Below are 14665 nucleotides of genomic sequence, written 5' to 3' on the forward strand. Positions count from 1 at the left end.
TTCTTCGTAATCAAACACGAATTCGGAGGCGTTATCGACATCCGATTTTGGCGTACATATACTCAAAACAAAGCTATTGAAATCTAGAATCCAAATATTCCATCAATTTCAACCCAGAAACATCAGGTGATTTTTTATTTAATTATTTATATTCGAATTTCTTGGTATTTAAATGATGAATTTTCGTACGGATGATTGTTTGAATGATTTGATGATTGTATGTTGTAGAGCTTGTTTCCCTGATCATTTTGGTATGTCATATGATCGATTTGGAGTCCAATAACATGCTCAAATATGTGTTTGATTCTCAGAATTTGAAGTTAGGGTTTATAATTGATATGAATGTTCTTAATTGAATTTGGGCAAATTTTATTTAAGGGTTATGAGTTGAATTGAAATATACCAGTAAATAGATCGTTGTAAGAGGGTTTGATTGGTACTAGTTTGAAGGCCAAAGGGTTCCGGGTTCGACCTCGCCGGAAAACGGCAGAGGTAACGCTGGAAACCTTCGGGATGAATTTCCGGGTTATACAGTTAAGGTTAGTGCATATCTCTGTCATATTTACGTTCCTGGAGTCGAAAGGATTGATTGCTGTTAATCTGAGTTAGTTCTGGGCACAGTTGGGAGCCGCCGGAAAAGCTCCATGGCGGCGGCCATGGAGTTCCGGCCGGCCGGGTGAAGGAGATGGGGGAGGGGTGGCTAAATTGCACTTTGGTCCCCCTGAGTTTGTGGTACTTACACTTCAGTCCCTGGTGATTTAAAAGTTTATAAAAATTTGATTTCAGTTTTATTTATTTTCAAAAACAAGATTTCTTTTTATAAAATGATTTTAAAAATAGTTTTAATTATGTTAAGTTCCAAAAAAATCATTTATTTTTATTTCTAAAATTTGTTTTTATTTTAAAAATAAATCTAAATTACTTAATTAATTAATTTTAATTATTAATTAGTTAATTAATTGATCAATTAATTTAAATATTAATTTATTAATTAGTTTAATTATTTATTAATTGATTTTAATTGATTATTTAATTGGATTTAATTATTTATAAATGATTCAAGAATTCCGAAAAATAGTTTGAGCTTTAAAATATTATTTTGAATTATTTCCAAGGCTCAATAATTATTATAAAATTGTTTCGAAGCCAGAATTGGCCAACCGAACCCTGTTTATTACTCCGGAATTGATCCAACGTCCCGTTTTAATTCCGAAAAAATGTTTTAAAAATCATTTTAATTACCTAAAAGTCTGTTTATGACCCGAGACTTCTTTATAAACGATATACCATTGATTATTTGACGTGTTATGTGCTATATGTGACTTGTTGGTTGACTGTCAGTCTATATATTCGGTGATTACTTGTTTATAGCATAACTTTCGATCCGTTAATCGAATTTGGGTGAAACGAAGGGTAGATAGAAATGTATGTCGAATAGAATCGTATGAGTTAAATATTGATAGATATTTACAATGCCTAGCAGAGTAAGCAAGGCGTAGGAAAGAGAAGCAGGTGATCAGAAAATAAAATTGACACGTAGAAAATACAACAAGTGATCAGAGGATAGAAGCGAGGCATAGGAGAAGCAGACGAGTGATTGTTGAATGGGGTCATCAAGTGAAGTTGAAATTGATTATGATAAGGCTAGTACTTCTAAACTTTTCTAGAGATATATTGTAAATATTTCTAAATTCTCTTGTGACATACTGTTAATACTCAAAATAGCTCTGTTTTTATATCGGAAATACTTTGAATCCTTTAGCCTTGAACCTGAGCCACATCATTTGATCTTTAAGTCGCAAGCCTTATTCTTTGTGAACCATTTCTTGTTGATTTACCAGATATTAAACCACAAAAATACAATACTACTCCACAAATATATATCCATCAAATACCAAATACTGAAGCAGAATTGTTTGAACATACAGAAACTTTTATACTCAACCATACCTTGTGATATCAAAGTACTAAAACTTTGTAAAAACATTATTCATCTAATACCCGATTATCCTACCGGCTGAAGGCCACTTCTTTTATGTACTTTGACATACCCTTTCGGTAACCATGAATTTTTACCATGCTCTTTTACAAATGTTTTATTATTATTGATTATGAGCTGGTTTTATTGAACTCTATTGTTTATCATATTGAAATGCTTTAGAATTGGATAGTTTTCTTTGTGTGGACCAGATTCGTGGTCAGACCATATCGATGGTCAAGTTAATCCAATGTGTGTCTTGGATCCAGTAGTCAGAGCAGTGTTGTGTGCTTTGCTCGGGGTTAGTGCGTGACTGATCAGCAGCCTAACCTTGGTTTTAAAAACTTAAAATGAATATCCAATTCTATTGGTTGTTTAACAAGAAACTTGATTCCTTTGAATCATCTCGTTTATTAATTGTTTAACCTCAGTTATTGATAATATGACTTGCTGAGCTAGTTAGCTCACTCTTGCGAATCTTTTTATGTATTCTACAGTTAAGAAGGATACGGTTGATAGCGGGGTTTCCCAGTTCAATGTTTGAGCTAGGATTTCAGATTATGATTGATCGAGCTAGCAAAAGCTTATGGCAGTAGTGAGATAGCAAGGTTTTAAGAATAATTTTATATCAGTTGTAAATTAAATTAGTTGGGATATGGTATGTTGTAATAAAAGTTAAGGTTGTGGCTTGTTTTCATACTTTAACCTGTTGCGATCCGTGGTTATGTAAAGCAGGGTCATTACAAATAATATTTTATATACAGGTTTATATATTGATTATGTGTTGTGGACCCCAAACTTCTGACCCAGGTTTGGCGGGCGCCACATGTACGGTGGTTCATTGATATTGGCAAATGGGCCAGGTTTTGTTCAGATTTGGATGGGCTTGTTGATGACTCGGTTGACATTGCTTCTGAGGCTGATTACATGGCGTGGTATGCTGATATATCTCATATGCGAATAGGGAAGCCGGATCCACATCCTCAACAACTGTACAAGAAGAGGGAGTTGTATGATAGCCTCGAGGGATATGAAGCTGTAAGTGTTTTACAAATATGCATATTTCACATTACACCACACAATACCAAATTTGCATTCACACGTATTTTATCTTGCACATATGATATCCTTGTGGAATTAATGAAAAAATGTTTGTTTGTTTTTATTTGTAGATGGTTGTCGGGCTTAATATGTTGAATCAACTGGATGCTAGGGTTCCTCCAGAGTTTGTGGAGGAGTTTGGGAGGATTTTTGGTACCTTCCTCACACCATTCTCTCGATTGATGAAGAAGATCAAATGACCCGCCTATAGACCTCCCACATTTCAGAACATAAAACCAGATTTCATTGCACCTTTGGCTGACAACTTTGATATTTCAGCCATTCCTACCCAAGATGTCATTGACATGACACAACCATCCTAGCATGTGTCTCAGCCACCCCAGACTATTGCCTCATCTAGTAGGCCCGCGAAGCTTGCATCTCGCAGGATGAAAGAAGAGAAGTGGAGTATAACTAAGAGTCTAAGCATGACAAAGAAGAATGTTATATATTCAGATTGGGGATGGGGCTTTGGGATGGAGCCGAGAAATCCAGGTGGTCTTACTGTTCAGGACTATCACGTCCATGCATCGGCTATGAAGAGTCTTGCTCTAGAAACATGGGTTGATGACCGGATCATATACACTTATATGGTATTGTTCATTACTCGTTGCATTCATTTTACTTCTTGCATTCATTTTACTTCTTGCATTTATTTTACTTCTTGCATTCGTTTTACTTGTTGCATTCATTTTACTTATTGCATTCATATTTATTTTTAGGGATTGCTAAGGAGTCGGGAGGAGGAGATTCACACTGGATGTATATGGGAGTGGAAACCAGTCTATTACTTCAAGAATCCCTACTTCATGGTACTTAGGAAAGGATATGTGAAGAGAATCAGAAAAGCATCTAGGACCGGTGGAGATACATTGCTGAGGGCATGGAATAAAGCATTATGTAGTTTTACTAGTTTTGGCACTGCTAATGTTGGGCCTACTGTTCTCGAGGCGGACTACATATTCATCCCCTGTTGTGTTGGAGATGTGCATTGGGTTTTGTTCATGTCCAGTACTAGGCGATTTGAAGGTCTTATCAAAGATTCAATGAATGACGAGCCGGATTTTGTGAGGATATACGAGTGGTGGTATGTTCCTTTACTTGTCTACTATTACTGTCTTCTATAGAGTCCTTACCAATTGTATATTGTATTCTATCTCGGATCATAATTTCATTGCAGTCATGGTTGTTGTCAAGGCTATTTCATATGATACAGCCAGTCGAGGGGCGTGACCCTACTTCAGCCAAGGTCATAGCTCTACCGTCAAGACCAAAACAACGAAACTCCAATGATTGCGGTGTTTATGTGATGAAATACATGGACTACTTCACACAAGGATATGACTTAGCCGAGGTACCGAATTGGTCGCAAGAGGAGGTGGATACCTTTAGGTATCGGATAGCCAGGGAGCTTCAGCTAGGGAAGGCAAGGGGATTCCCGGGATTTGTATGCGTAGACGTCACGAAGCTTCGTAGTACTTATGTGGTTGGATTTCATTTCGTATGTAGTTGGATTTTATTTGATTTCCCGCCCAACCGCGGAAATTTTCCGCGGTCCCTCTTCAGCCCAACCGCGGAAAATTTCCGCGGTCCGTCAATTCTGTTTTTTCCACAAAAAACAGAGCAGAAAACAGAGCATCCTTGCAAAGCTTCTGTTGAAATTTCTTAAATTTTGGAAGTTGGTCCTAAACTAACTTCCAAAATTTAAGACCACTCTCAAAAGTCTTAAAATAGGGTAATGAGTGATTTTTAGATTTTTTTTTCAATTTTTACATTAAATTGAAAATTCCTTAAAAAGTCAACAAAAGTCAACATTTTATCCACATGTTAAAAAAAACTTTTCAAAACATTTCACAAAAATTTCTAATGTATAGTTCGACTTGTAAATTTTAATTTTAAATCTCAAATTTATAGGTACACTTTCAATCTTAAATTTCATACTTGAATTCATAGAAAATACATAATTGCCGCTCAAATTCAATAAAAATTATAAATTACATAGGTTCGAATGAAAATTACATGACCAATACAATCCACTAAATTTTACAAAATATATTGATCCTAACCAAAAATACCTAGTATATTAGAAAGACCATCGGATAACCGGTGTTGAGCAACTCATTGCGTAGTATCCACGAAGCATGGAATATGGTAGAGAACAAGTACACAACCATCACGGATATGCCCTTCCGTAAGTTTCCACGGGTAAGGTTTGGAGTCGTTCCAAATGGTAACGGGAATGGTACTCGAGCTATGGTAGAGACAAAATCTTGCAAAATATGTCCCGCGTTCCCTCTCCATCCCTCTTGTTATGTGTGAAACCCAACCCTTCACATATTCAATGCACATTTGGTCCATATTACAACCCTCACGAGGCCTCAAGTTTATAATATCGGCAATCTGATCACATTTAACAAGCTTACCCCCATTACATCCAGATTTTTCCATTTTCCATCGGGCGTGTTGTTGCCCAAATTCAAGATCGGAAGGAAGTACGGATCCAGATGAGAGTTCACCAATCTCCACGATTCACTACCCCCCATCTAATTACATGCCTCAATCCAATTTTTGGCCTTGTAAGCCTCCTCATCGGGAGGGTACAAGTCCGTTTCCTCTTCCTCCACAAGGGGCGGCACATCATTGTCCACAAGAGGCATCAACTCGGCACATGCATCTTCCATCTCACTAAAGGTTGGTGAGACCACATCTTCCTCATCATTGTCCTCATACCAAAAGTCGCTTGATTGGGAGTCTGAGAATGTGTTGCTAACGTGGGAAACTGAATCACAACTATGATCGGAGTTGTTGTCACCACTATACTCGCTAGTCATGTTACCTTTCACAATAAAAAACAATTATACGACAATAATTGGCAATTATATGACAATTAAACATAACCAAAAAGAAAGCAAGGTTAAATACAAGAAGTTCAAATTCATTAAAAGATTACAACATTCTGTTACAAAATCCTATATTACTAATTATATTGCAATTCTTGAGCATTTCTAAGATCTTCTAGTCTACTAGCACACTTTCTTTTATCATGGCCTTCCATTTGACAATAGGCGCACTTTCTTGGCGGCTTCTCATTTTTACCAATCGGTTCTATGGGACTTTTGAAACGAACGTCCTTTTTCCTCCCTTTAGTTTGGGACATAATAGGGTCAAAAATTGGTTCTTCATGAGCACTTGCATTTGGAGCATGATAATTGCTTTCGTAAGATTTAATTCCATCAACGCTCATTCTTTCAAGAATTGGTATTTCTCGATTCATCACTCCAACGGCATAATCATACCGTTCCTTGGATGCAATGCTACTTTGACAAAAACTCATGATTAACATTGTCATTCTATTAAATCGGTCGGTTGAGGTCATCCCATGACTTTGTCCAACATCCAAATCGTAAGGCAACACACCATCAACTCTGTTGACATGCATTGTCCACCTCGAATTTATGTAATACGTGGGAATTTCCGAAACCCGTTTCTTAGTGAAGATCACCAATATGTGTCTACAAGGTAGCCCAGAATGTTCAAACATTCTACATGTACAAATTCCCAAAAAGCTTGCTTTCTCGAATGCCACAAAATAAATATTTCTTCTCGTAGGCTCGGACATGGGCCTATAACAACTATAGTACGTATAAACATTCCACATTCTCTCCCCTTCTTCACTAGCTTTTCGGTCTTTTTCAACAAAGTATTTTGAAGACTCAACCAATTCATCTTGAAATCTTCTAAATATTTCCTTAGTGTAAATACAAGAAGCATGATACTTCAATGTGGTATACATTTTCATGGGACGTTTTAGATAAATGGTGACATAATCTTCTTCCTTCTCCCTCATGAATTGCCTTGCCAATGTTTTTTGAGCATTTTCAATGAATTTCTTTAAACCCATTGCCGAACTTACATACTTATCAAAGAAAGAATTCATCCCCTCACTCCTCGATGTTCTATTTTGAAACGCCGAAAATGTGTTTCTAGTATATGCAAGAATCCACTTGTGCTTCAACTCATATAACCCATTTAACCATTTATGCTCTTGCAAGTGATACTTTTCCACAAATGATGCCCATCTAGCCTAAAAAATACATTCGGTGAGAGATTTATAAATACAATGGTTAAAGTCCGTCTTGAATTCTGGAAAAGCCGAATAATAATGAGCTAATTTCTCGGGGAATTTTTGACTAATGTGCCAAGAACACAATAAATGGATAGTATTCGGGAGTACAACCGCAATAGCGCTTGCCATGGCTTGATCTTGATCCGTGATTATAGTCAATGGAGGCTTATTCCCCACACCTTCAAGCCAAGTACGAAGAATCCAGTCAAAAGTTGATGCGTGTTTATCCCGCATCAATGTATACCCGAAAATAACCAATTGATAATAATGATTGACCCCGATAAATGGGATAAATGGCATTGCATATCTATTTGTCCGATAAGTGGTATCAAAAGCCACAACATCGCCAAAATTTTGGTAGGCCATTATACATCTCGGATCAATCCATACTAGAAAGTTCAAACGATTCTCTTCATCAACTTCGGTCCTAATAAAATATTTAGAACCACTTTCTTCATTCAACCTATGCAACAAGTCCAACCTCGCTTGGACGTCACCAATCTCAAACTTTTTCTTCCTCTCGTCTCTTAACACATTCCTAACATGTTGAACATTGAAACCAACTTTATCATTACCTCCATGAATGTTACCAATCACATTCATCACTTGACAATTATGAACCCCTGAACCATAAAGCGTTTTAATCAAACTACGGGTAACGGTGTTGACATATCTTTCGCGTTATACCAAATTCATCTTACTAGGGGAAACAAGGCCGTGGTTGTGTACCAATTCAAGGCTAGTTACCTCCCAAAAAAAATATTTTTTCTTTTGATAATTGACATACATCCTCACCTTGCGCTCAATTTTTGGAAGAACCTCTCTACGCCGTTTATTTTTACTACTCTCGGCGACGACACTTTTTCCATAAAGCCTACAAACATATAAACGACCATATATCTCGTTGTCTTTATTACGATGGCTCGCTTGAATTTTAATAGCAAATTCATTTTGTAAAGCATAAGCCCTAAAAAAATGACCGGCCTTATCCACACTTTGAAAAATTTGATTCAAATATGGAACTCCCCTCATCAACATTTTCATACATATTTGCATCCTCTACATTATCATCTTCATCCTCACCCTCAACATTATCATTATCATTTTCAAGTTCATTTTCAACCTCATTTTCATCTTCAACATCAACCAAATCGTCATCTAAATTAATAAATTCTTTATTTTTATCTACAAAACCATCATCTTCAACAAATACAGGGGTTTTAGGCTATTCACTAGTATTTAAATCATCAAGATGTAAAATATGATCAATAGCCTCTTTTTTTCATTTTGACATTTATGACGAAACATACGAGCAAATAAATTATCTGCCATGAAAATGTGAAATTGAAGACAAGAAATATACCTTGAATTGATAAAAGTACTTGAATTTCTTGATGAAGATGCCCAAAATTCGCCTAAATTGATCACTCTCCAAGTAGAATTTTTGTTGAGGATTTTTGTTGGTTTGTGTGGTGAATGGGAGGGTGTTGGGTTCTGGGGATAAGGAAGCAACCCTCCCAACCGCGGAAAATCTCAGCGGCCCATTCCATCCAACCGCGGAAATTTTCCACGGTCCGCCCCTAATCCCAGCCGCCCAATCTCCATCCAGTAATAAAAAAACAGTTTATTATGAACTAGTTTATACCGGTTGTTGTAGACCGTTCCCCTGTTTTTTTTATTATGTAACAAACTTGACACACGGATAATTGAGAATGGTATAAAGTGCCTAATATTTCAATTTAACACAAGTGCCTAATATTTCAATTTAACACGATATTACAGGACACTCTTGTACCTGCTCGACGACTCGACCTTATGTGGTGCTTATCTTTGTTGGAAAGGAGTTGACGCCTGTCCCGGGTAGTCGGGTTTCGAGTTGTGACAAAGCCACACAGGTAGTGGACCCCAGCTATTATTTATATTGTTTATTTAATAATGGTCTAGTTTATGTATTTTTCCTTGATACGTCAATTCAGCTAAATATTAATAGATCAATTCAATACATTCAAAAATTCAAGAAAAATAATTAATAAGAACAAAACAGGTTAATGTCAGCTAACATCTATGCCCAAATATGGAAACACAATATTTTTGAAAACATCAAATCTTATAAACCTAAAATAACAATACTTAATATATTACCAAAAAACTGTGATATTTATGTGTAAATCAATTGAAAAATGAAAACTGACATGAGCTGGAATCGTGTAGAATTTGAGTACAGCCAGCGGCAGCCATCATAACAACATACATATCACAAAATTTAATCACCTCTTTAAATCAAAAAGTATTCATATTTAAGCAAACCTTAAAATACACCTTCATAAATACACACACATTTACAAAATATTTTCATTTTTGTGTATTTCACTTCCTCCTCCATATATATACACACATATACATACAAGGATCCAGATTCGAGTTTTACCAATTCTGAGGTATTATAGCCCTACCCTTTTGCTTTTTGATTATGATTTTCATGTTTTCTTGAATTTATTTGCTTAAAATTGTCATTTTTGTTGTCAAGATATGATTTTTGAGGTGGGTTTTGGGTTATTTTGATTCTTTTTGGTTGTGTTCTTGTTGAATCTTTTTTTATGATTTGTGTGATTTGATCTTTTTGTATGATTCTCAATCTGGGTTTCTTTTCTGGAGTTTTTAAGATTTATTTTAAATCAATTGTTTATGGCCATTGATTTTACTGTATTAAATGTTTCTGTACATATGGGCAAGTTTTTGTATGTATTTGCAGGATATGGGCTTTGTTATCTGTGTTTGTATGTGTTTATATCATAAAGTTTAATTTTTTTTTTGTGTAGTCTGTTCATTTCTTGATTGTTGTCTTTGATTTTGTGTAAACTGTTGTTGCTATGTAATCATAAAACTAAGGGTACCCAAAACTAATTCCTTTGGGTTATTTTGTTGCCCACCTTGGACTCATTATTCGGTTTTGAATTGTTTGGTTTGTCTATCTGTTAGTTCAAATATTCATCACCATACTGGTTTTGGCCTAGAGTTACACCTTGAAGTTAGATGTATTCTTTGGATTCTATCTTTTTCGGATGCATAGATTGTTGTGTTTTAGTTGCTCGAAAAAAATTCATGCCAAATTGTTTGATTGAAGAATATTCTACACTGCCCAACCACATGTGGATTCTGGACTCTTGTAAACTGCATATACCCTACAGTTTTGCTGTCTATATTTTTTTGATTGTGTGGTCTTTGATAATATTCTGTTTGCTTCACTTATCTGTCAATGATGCTTACATTGTTATGTGTTGACACTTGACTAACTGGCTTGTGTCGTTTGTTTTAGGTGATTCAAACTTGAGTTTGCTTGAAGTTCTAAACTTTCTGTTCTACCATATATCTGTGTTAAAAAAGGTGAAACATTAGAAACTCTCTTCTTTAGCAGTCTCTAGTTCCTCTAACAACCTGGGAATGCTGAGAGATGTGCGTCGGAGTGGAGAGGTCTTTCTCTAAGGTCCATGGAGTTGAAGCTCCATCTGTGTTGTCCTCCTTCATCCTTGATGAGATTGGACATCTAAGTTACAACACAATCCACTTCTGTGGTCGAATACCCTCAGTGGGAACTTATTTGAGTCCATATATAACATTTCAAGACCTTAGTGAAGACGGTTGAGTTTTAGTGTGTTAAAGTACTTGCATATATAAGTAGTCGTATAGTTATCTTGGATTAGCCAGGAAAGTATTGTAAACTTGTGGTTGAATTTTGAAAAGTCGTAATGGAAAATAGAGGTGTTTTGATGCAAAAGTATGAGTTGGGGAAGTTTTTAGGTCAAGGTACATTTGCCAAAGTCTATCATGCAAGGAACCTTGCCACTGGCATGAGTGTGGCCATCAAGATGATTGACAAGGAAAAGGTTTTGAAGGTTGGGATGATTGAACAAATCAAGCGGGAGATTTCGGTCATGAGATTGGTCAGGCACCCACACATAGTACAGCTTTATGAGGTCATGGCCACCAAAAGCAAGATTTATTTTGTAATTGAATATGTGAAAGGTGGCGAGCTCTTCAATAAGGTGGCCAAAGGGAGGCTCAAGGAGGATGTTGCTAGAAAATATTTTCAACAACTGATTAGTGCAATTGACTTTTGCCATAGCAGAGGTGTTTATCACAGGGACTTGAAACCAGAGAACATATTGTTAGATGAGAATGGGAATCTTAAGGTATCAGACTTTGGGTTGAGCGCCCTTGCCGAATCAAAGCGTCAAGATGGATTGCTTCACACAACATGCGGAACACCTGCATATGTTGCTCCCGAAGTAATAAATAGAAAAGGTTATGATGGAGGTAAAGCTGACATCTGGTCATGTGGGGTGATTTTGTATGTTCTTTTGGCTGGATTTCTTCCGTTCCATGATGCAAATCTGATGGAAATGTATAGGAAGATTGGCAAGGCAGAGTTCAAGTTTCCAAACTGGTTTCCAACTGAAGCACGCAGGTTGATATCAAAAATGCTCGACCCAAACCCATGTACCAGGATAACTATTGCTAAAATTATGGAAAATTCATGGTTCCGTAGAGGGTATGATTCCAAGGCCAGAAGAGGTGAAATGGAAATGGCAGAACCAGCAGTTAATGATGTTGATGTTTTTGGCCCTTCTCATAATAGCAACAGCGTGGTTGAAGCACAGAAAGAAGGGGAGAAACTTGGCAACTTAAATGCTTTTGATATCATATCACTTTCGCCTGGGTTTGACTTGTCTGGTCTTTTCGAAGAAAAAGTGCAAAATAAAGAAGTAAGGTTCACATCTGCACAGCCAGCCAAGACTATCATCGCTAAGCTGGAGGATGTGGCTAGAAGACTGAGGTTAAAAGTGGTGAAGAAAGATGCAGGATTGTTGAAGATGGAAGGTTCTAAGGAAGGCCGGAAAGGTGTCCTGGCCATTGATGCAGAGATATTTGAGATTACTTCTTCTTTTCATTTGATCGAGTTGAAAAAAACTGGCGGAGACACCTTGGAATATCAGAAGACAATGAATCAGCATATAAGGCCAGGGCTGAAAGACATTGTATGGAGTTGGCAGGGTGATCTAGCAGAACCCGAGCAACCACCAGATCTACCGCTTTCTTAACAATAACTTTGCAGGTTGGTTCACCTGATAATATGTAAAACAATGGTCTCTATTAATATGCAGCGTCTTAATTGTTTGTGTTAACTCTTTAATTTTTGATTTTTCTTTGAATCACCAGTGTAAGTCTGAATGATTGGTCTCTCTATAGTTTTGTTGTTTCGGCATATATTAAATATATATTAATGTTGCAAAATCATACAATTGTTTATTTCATATTAGTTTTTTATCCGCTTTTGGTGTTGTTTTACCCTTCCACCTTTCGTGTTACATACTTTCCCTTGCCGTTTCAGCTTTGAATAGAATTTTTTGTAGTCAACTTACTAGGAAATTCCTATTATCATATTTATTCTCGTGAAAACCTAATTTTTCTAAATGTTGGTTGCAAAACTAACATGTTCAGATGGTAGTCTGTGTTAGACTGGTAGTTACTTGAAACTATGTATTCTTCTTACCGTCATGCAAATATGTTGTCAAGAATCAGCAGTGTCCATCCGGCAACAAAAGTGCTAGCAATTGCTTTTTGTGTCGAACACTGCATCCAAGATTTCAGCTCATCAGCAAGGAGCTTATTGATTTTATGTTGCCAGGACTAATGGTAGCAAAGAATATCTCGTGGCCCTATATATAAATCGAATCGAACCAAGCATATATATCAGTAGAGCTGGAAATTCATTCGTTTCGTGGACTTTTGTGTAGTGTACTTTCGTGTTTCGTGTCATGAATGTCTAACTCACACCCGAACCGTTAAGGATTCGTTCCGTTTCGTGTTCGTGTACCATCATTTCGTGTATGTTTCGTGTCGTGTTTCGTGTAATTTAAAATTAATAATAAAAATAAAGATAAAAAATATATATTTAAATATTAAGATTTTACTAGTCGATTCTTAAGTAATTAAGTCATAAAGACTCAAGTGCAGTCAAAACTTATGAAATTTAAATTTGAATATATTTTGTATCTATTTTATGTAAATAATATGTTTAAAATATTATTGTAAGATATATGTATTCAAATAATTTTGATAAATTTATTTAAATATTTATTTATTTCGTGTACTTTTGTTTCGTGTACCCAAGTGTAAACCCAAAACCGACACTAAATTCATCTGTGTATTTTCGTGTTCGTGTACTTTCGTGTTCGTGTATCAAAAATGTCAACCCAAATTTATTAATTTCGTGTCCATTTCGTGTCGTGTACGAAATTGCCGGCTCTATATATCAAGTTCAGGCCACTTGTGATTTTCTTTTTATTGGTAGGATTCATGGAAGCAACATAAAGCACATAAAGGAAACTGGCATGATTTTAATTGGAACTTTCCACTTCATTTTCATGTTCTCCTTCCGTCCCGGTTATATTGATCACATTTCTCATGTTTATCCCATACTTAACTATCCACGTTTCAGTTAATATGCAAATTAAGTTTTAATCTTATTAATTTATTTGAAAAGTAATACATTTCTCTGAAACTTATAAATTTTATTTAATTTGATTGAATAAAATGTGATTTTTATGCGGACCAAAGTTTATGATCCTTCACATCTGGCAAACACGTGACAAACAACTATAAACAAACCGTAAACGCAATAAGCACGGCAATGTCAAATTTGTAAATAAACATCATAATCGGTCCTCGGAGATAGGTGCTCCGACGTTGTCTAATTGGTCGGCCAGCATCTTTAAAGATTGGCAATAGGACGACGCGTTGGGGAAGTTATCCATGTGAATCTGAGAAAATTGTTGCTCAAGGTAGACGACTCTAGAGCTTTTGTTGTCGTTAAAGATGTCTTTGAGTCGTTCCCATGTCTGTTGAGCGGTGGCACCGAGTTTGAGAATTGTGTGAAGGAGATCGAGAGAGATGGTGCTATAGATCCATTGTTTAACAATCGCATCAAGACGCGCCCAATTAGCATCTTTGGTGATAACGCTGTCTTTAGGGGGGATAATATGGTCTGCAACTTCAAAGGAGGTGGCGGCATTAAGGAACAACTCGGCCCAAGATGCGTAGTGTACATTTTCCATTTCAAGAGTGATTGGTATATGGTTTTTGATGTTGGAAACGGAGAAGGCTCGGTGGAATGTGGATGTGTCAGAAGTTTTGTCGCCGGTCATGGTGCATAGGGAGATAGAACACGAGAGGAGGAAGAAGAAGAGGAGAGGTAGCGGAAGGGTGAAGAAAAAGAGAGGATCTTAATGCTCTGATACCATATTGAGTAACCAGCTCATCTAAAACCTTAAGGTGTTAAAGAATGGCCCTTTCCAGGATCTTATATTATTCTAACACTCCCCCTCACTCGAAAGCTCATTTATGGGTCGAAGAGTGGATCACGGGCGCCCATCTTTGGGGCATAAATTTGCCTTTCGTGT

At 36.5% G+C, this 14665-nt stretch overlaps 3 protein-coding genes across 3 annotated transcripts; 1 reads left to right on the forward strand and 2 right to left on the reverse strand.

The window, feature by feature from the left end:
* Window positions 1–6056: 6056 nt before the first annotated feature.
* On the reverse strand, window positions 6057–8243 carry LOC141691170 (protein FAR1-RELATED SEQUENCE 5-like). Its single transcript, XM_074495909.1, has 3 exons — window positions 7993–8243; window positions 7317–7878; window positions 6057–7163 (listed from the first exon to the last, which is right to left on the reverse strand). The coding sequence occupies exons 1-3, from the start codon at window positions 8241–8243 to the stop codon at window positions 6057–6059; spliced, it is 1920 nt and encodes a 639-aa protein (XP_074352010.1).
* A 2566-nt stretch (window positions 8244–10809) lies between these two features.
* On the forward strand, window positions 10810–12532 carry LOC141689275 (CBL-interacting protein kinase 2-like). Its single transcript, XM_074493524.1, has one exon. It carries the CDS (start codon window positions 10952–10954, stop codon window positions 12302–12304), a length of 1353 nt encoding a protein of 450 aa, XP_074349625.1. The 5' UTR covers window positions 10810–10951; the 3' UTR covers window positions 12305–12532.
* Window positions 12533–13918: 1386 nt separating this feature from the next.
* On the reverse strand, window positions 13919–14410 carry LOC141691171 (uncharacterized). Its single transcript, XM_074495910.1, has one exon. The coding sequence runs from the start codon at window positions 14408–14410 to the stop codon at window positions 13919–13921; it is 492 nt and encodes a 163-aa protein (XP_074352011.1).
* Between the last annotated feature and the right edge of the window lie 255 nt (window positions 14411–14665).

The sequence above is a fragment of the Apium graveolens genome, chromosome 10 (genome assembly GCF_009905375.1).
Source record: "Apium graveolens cultivar Ventura chromosome 10, ASM990537v1, whole genome shotgun sequence".
Lineage (NCBI taxonomy): Eukaryota > Viridiplantae > Streptophyta > Magnoliopsida > Apiales > Apiaceae > Apium > Apium graveolens.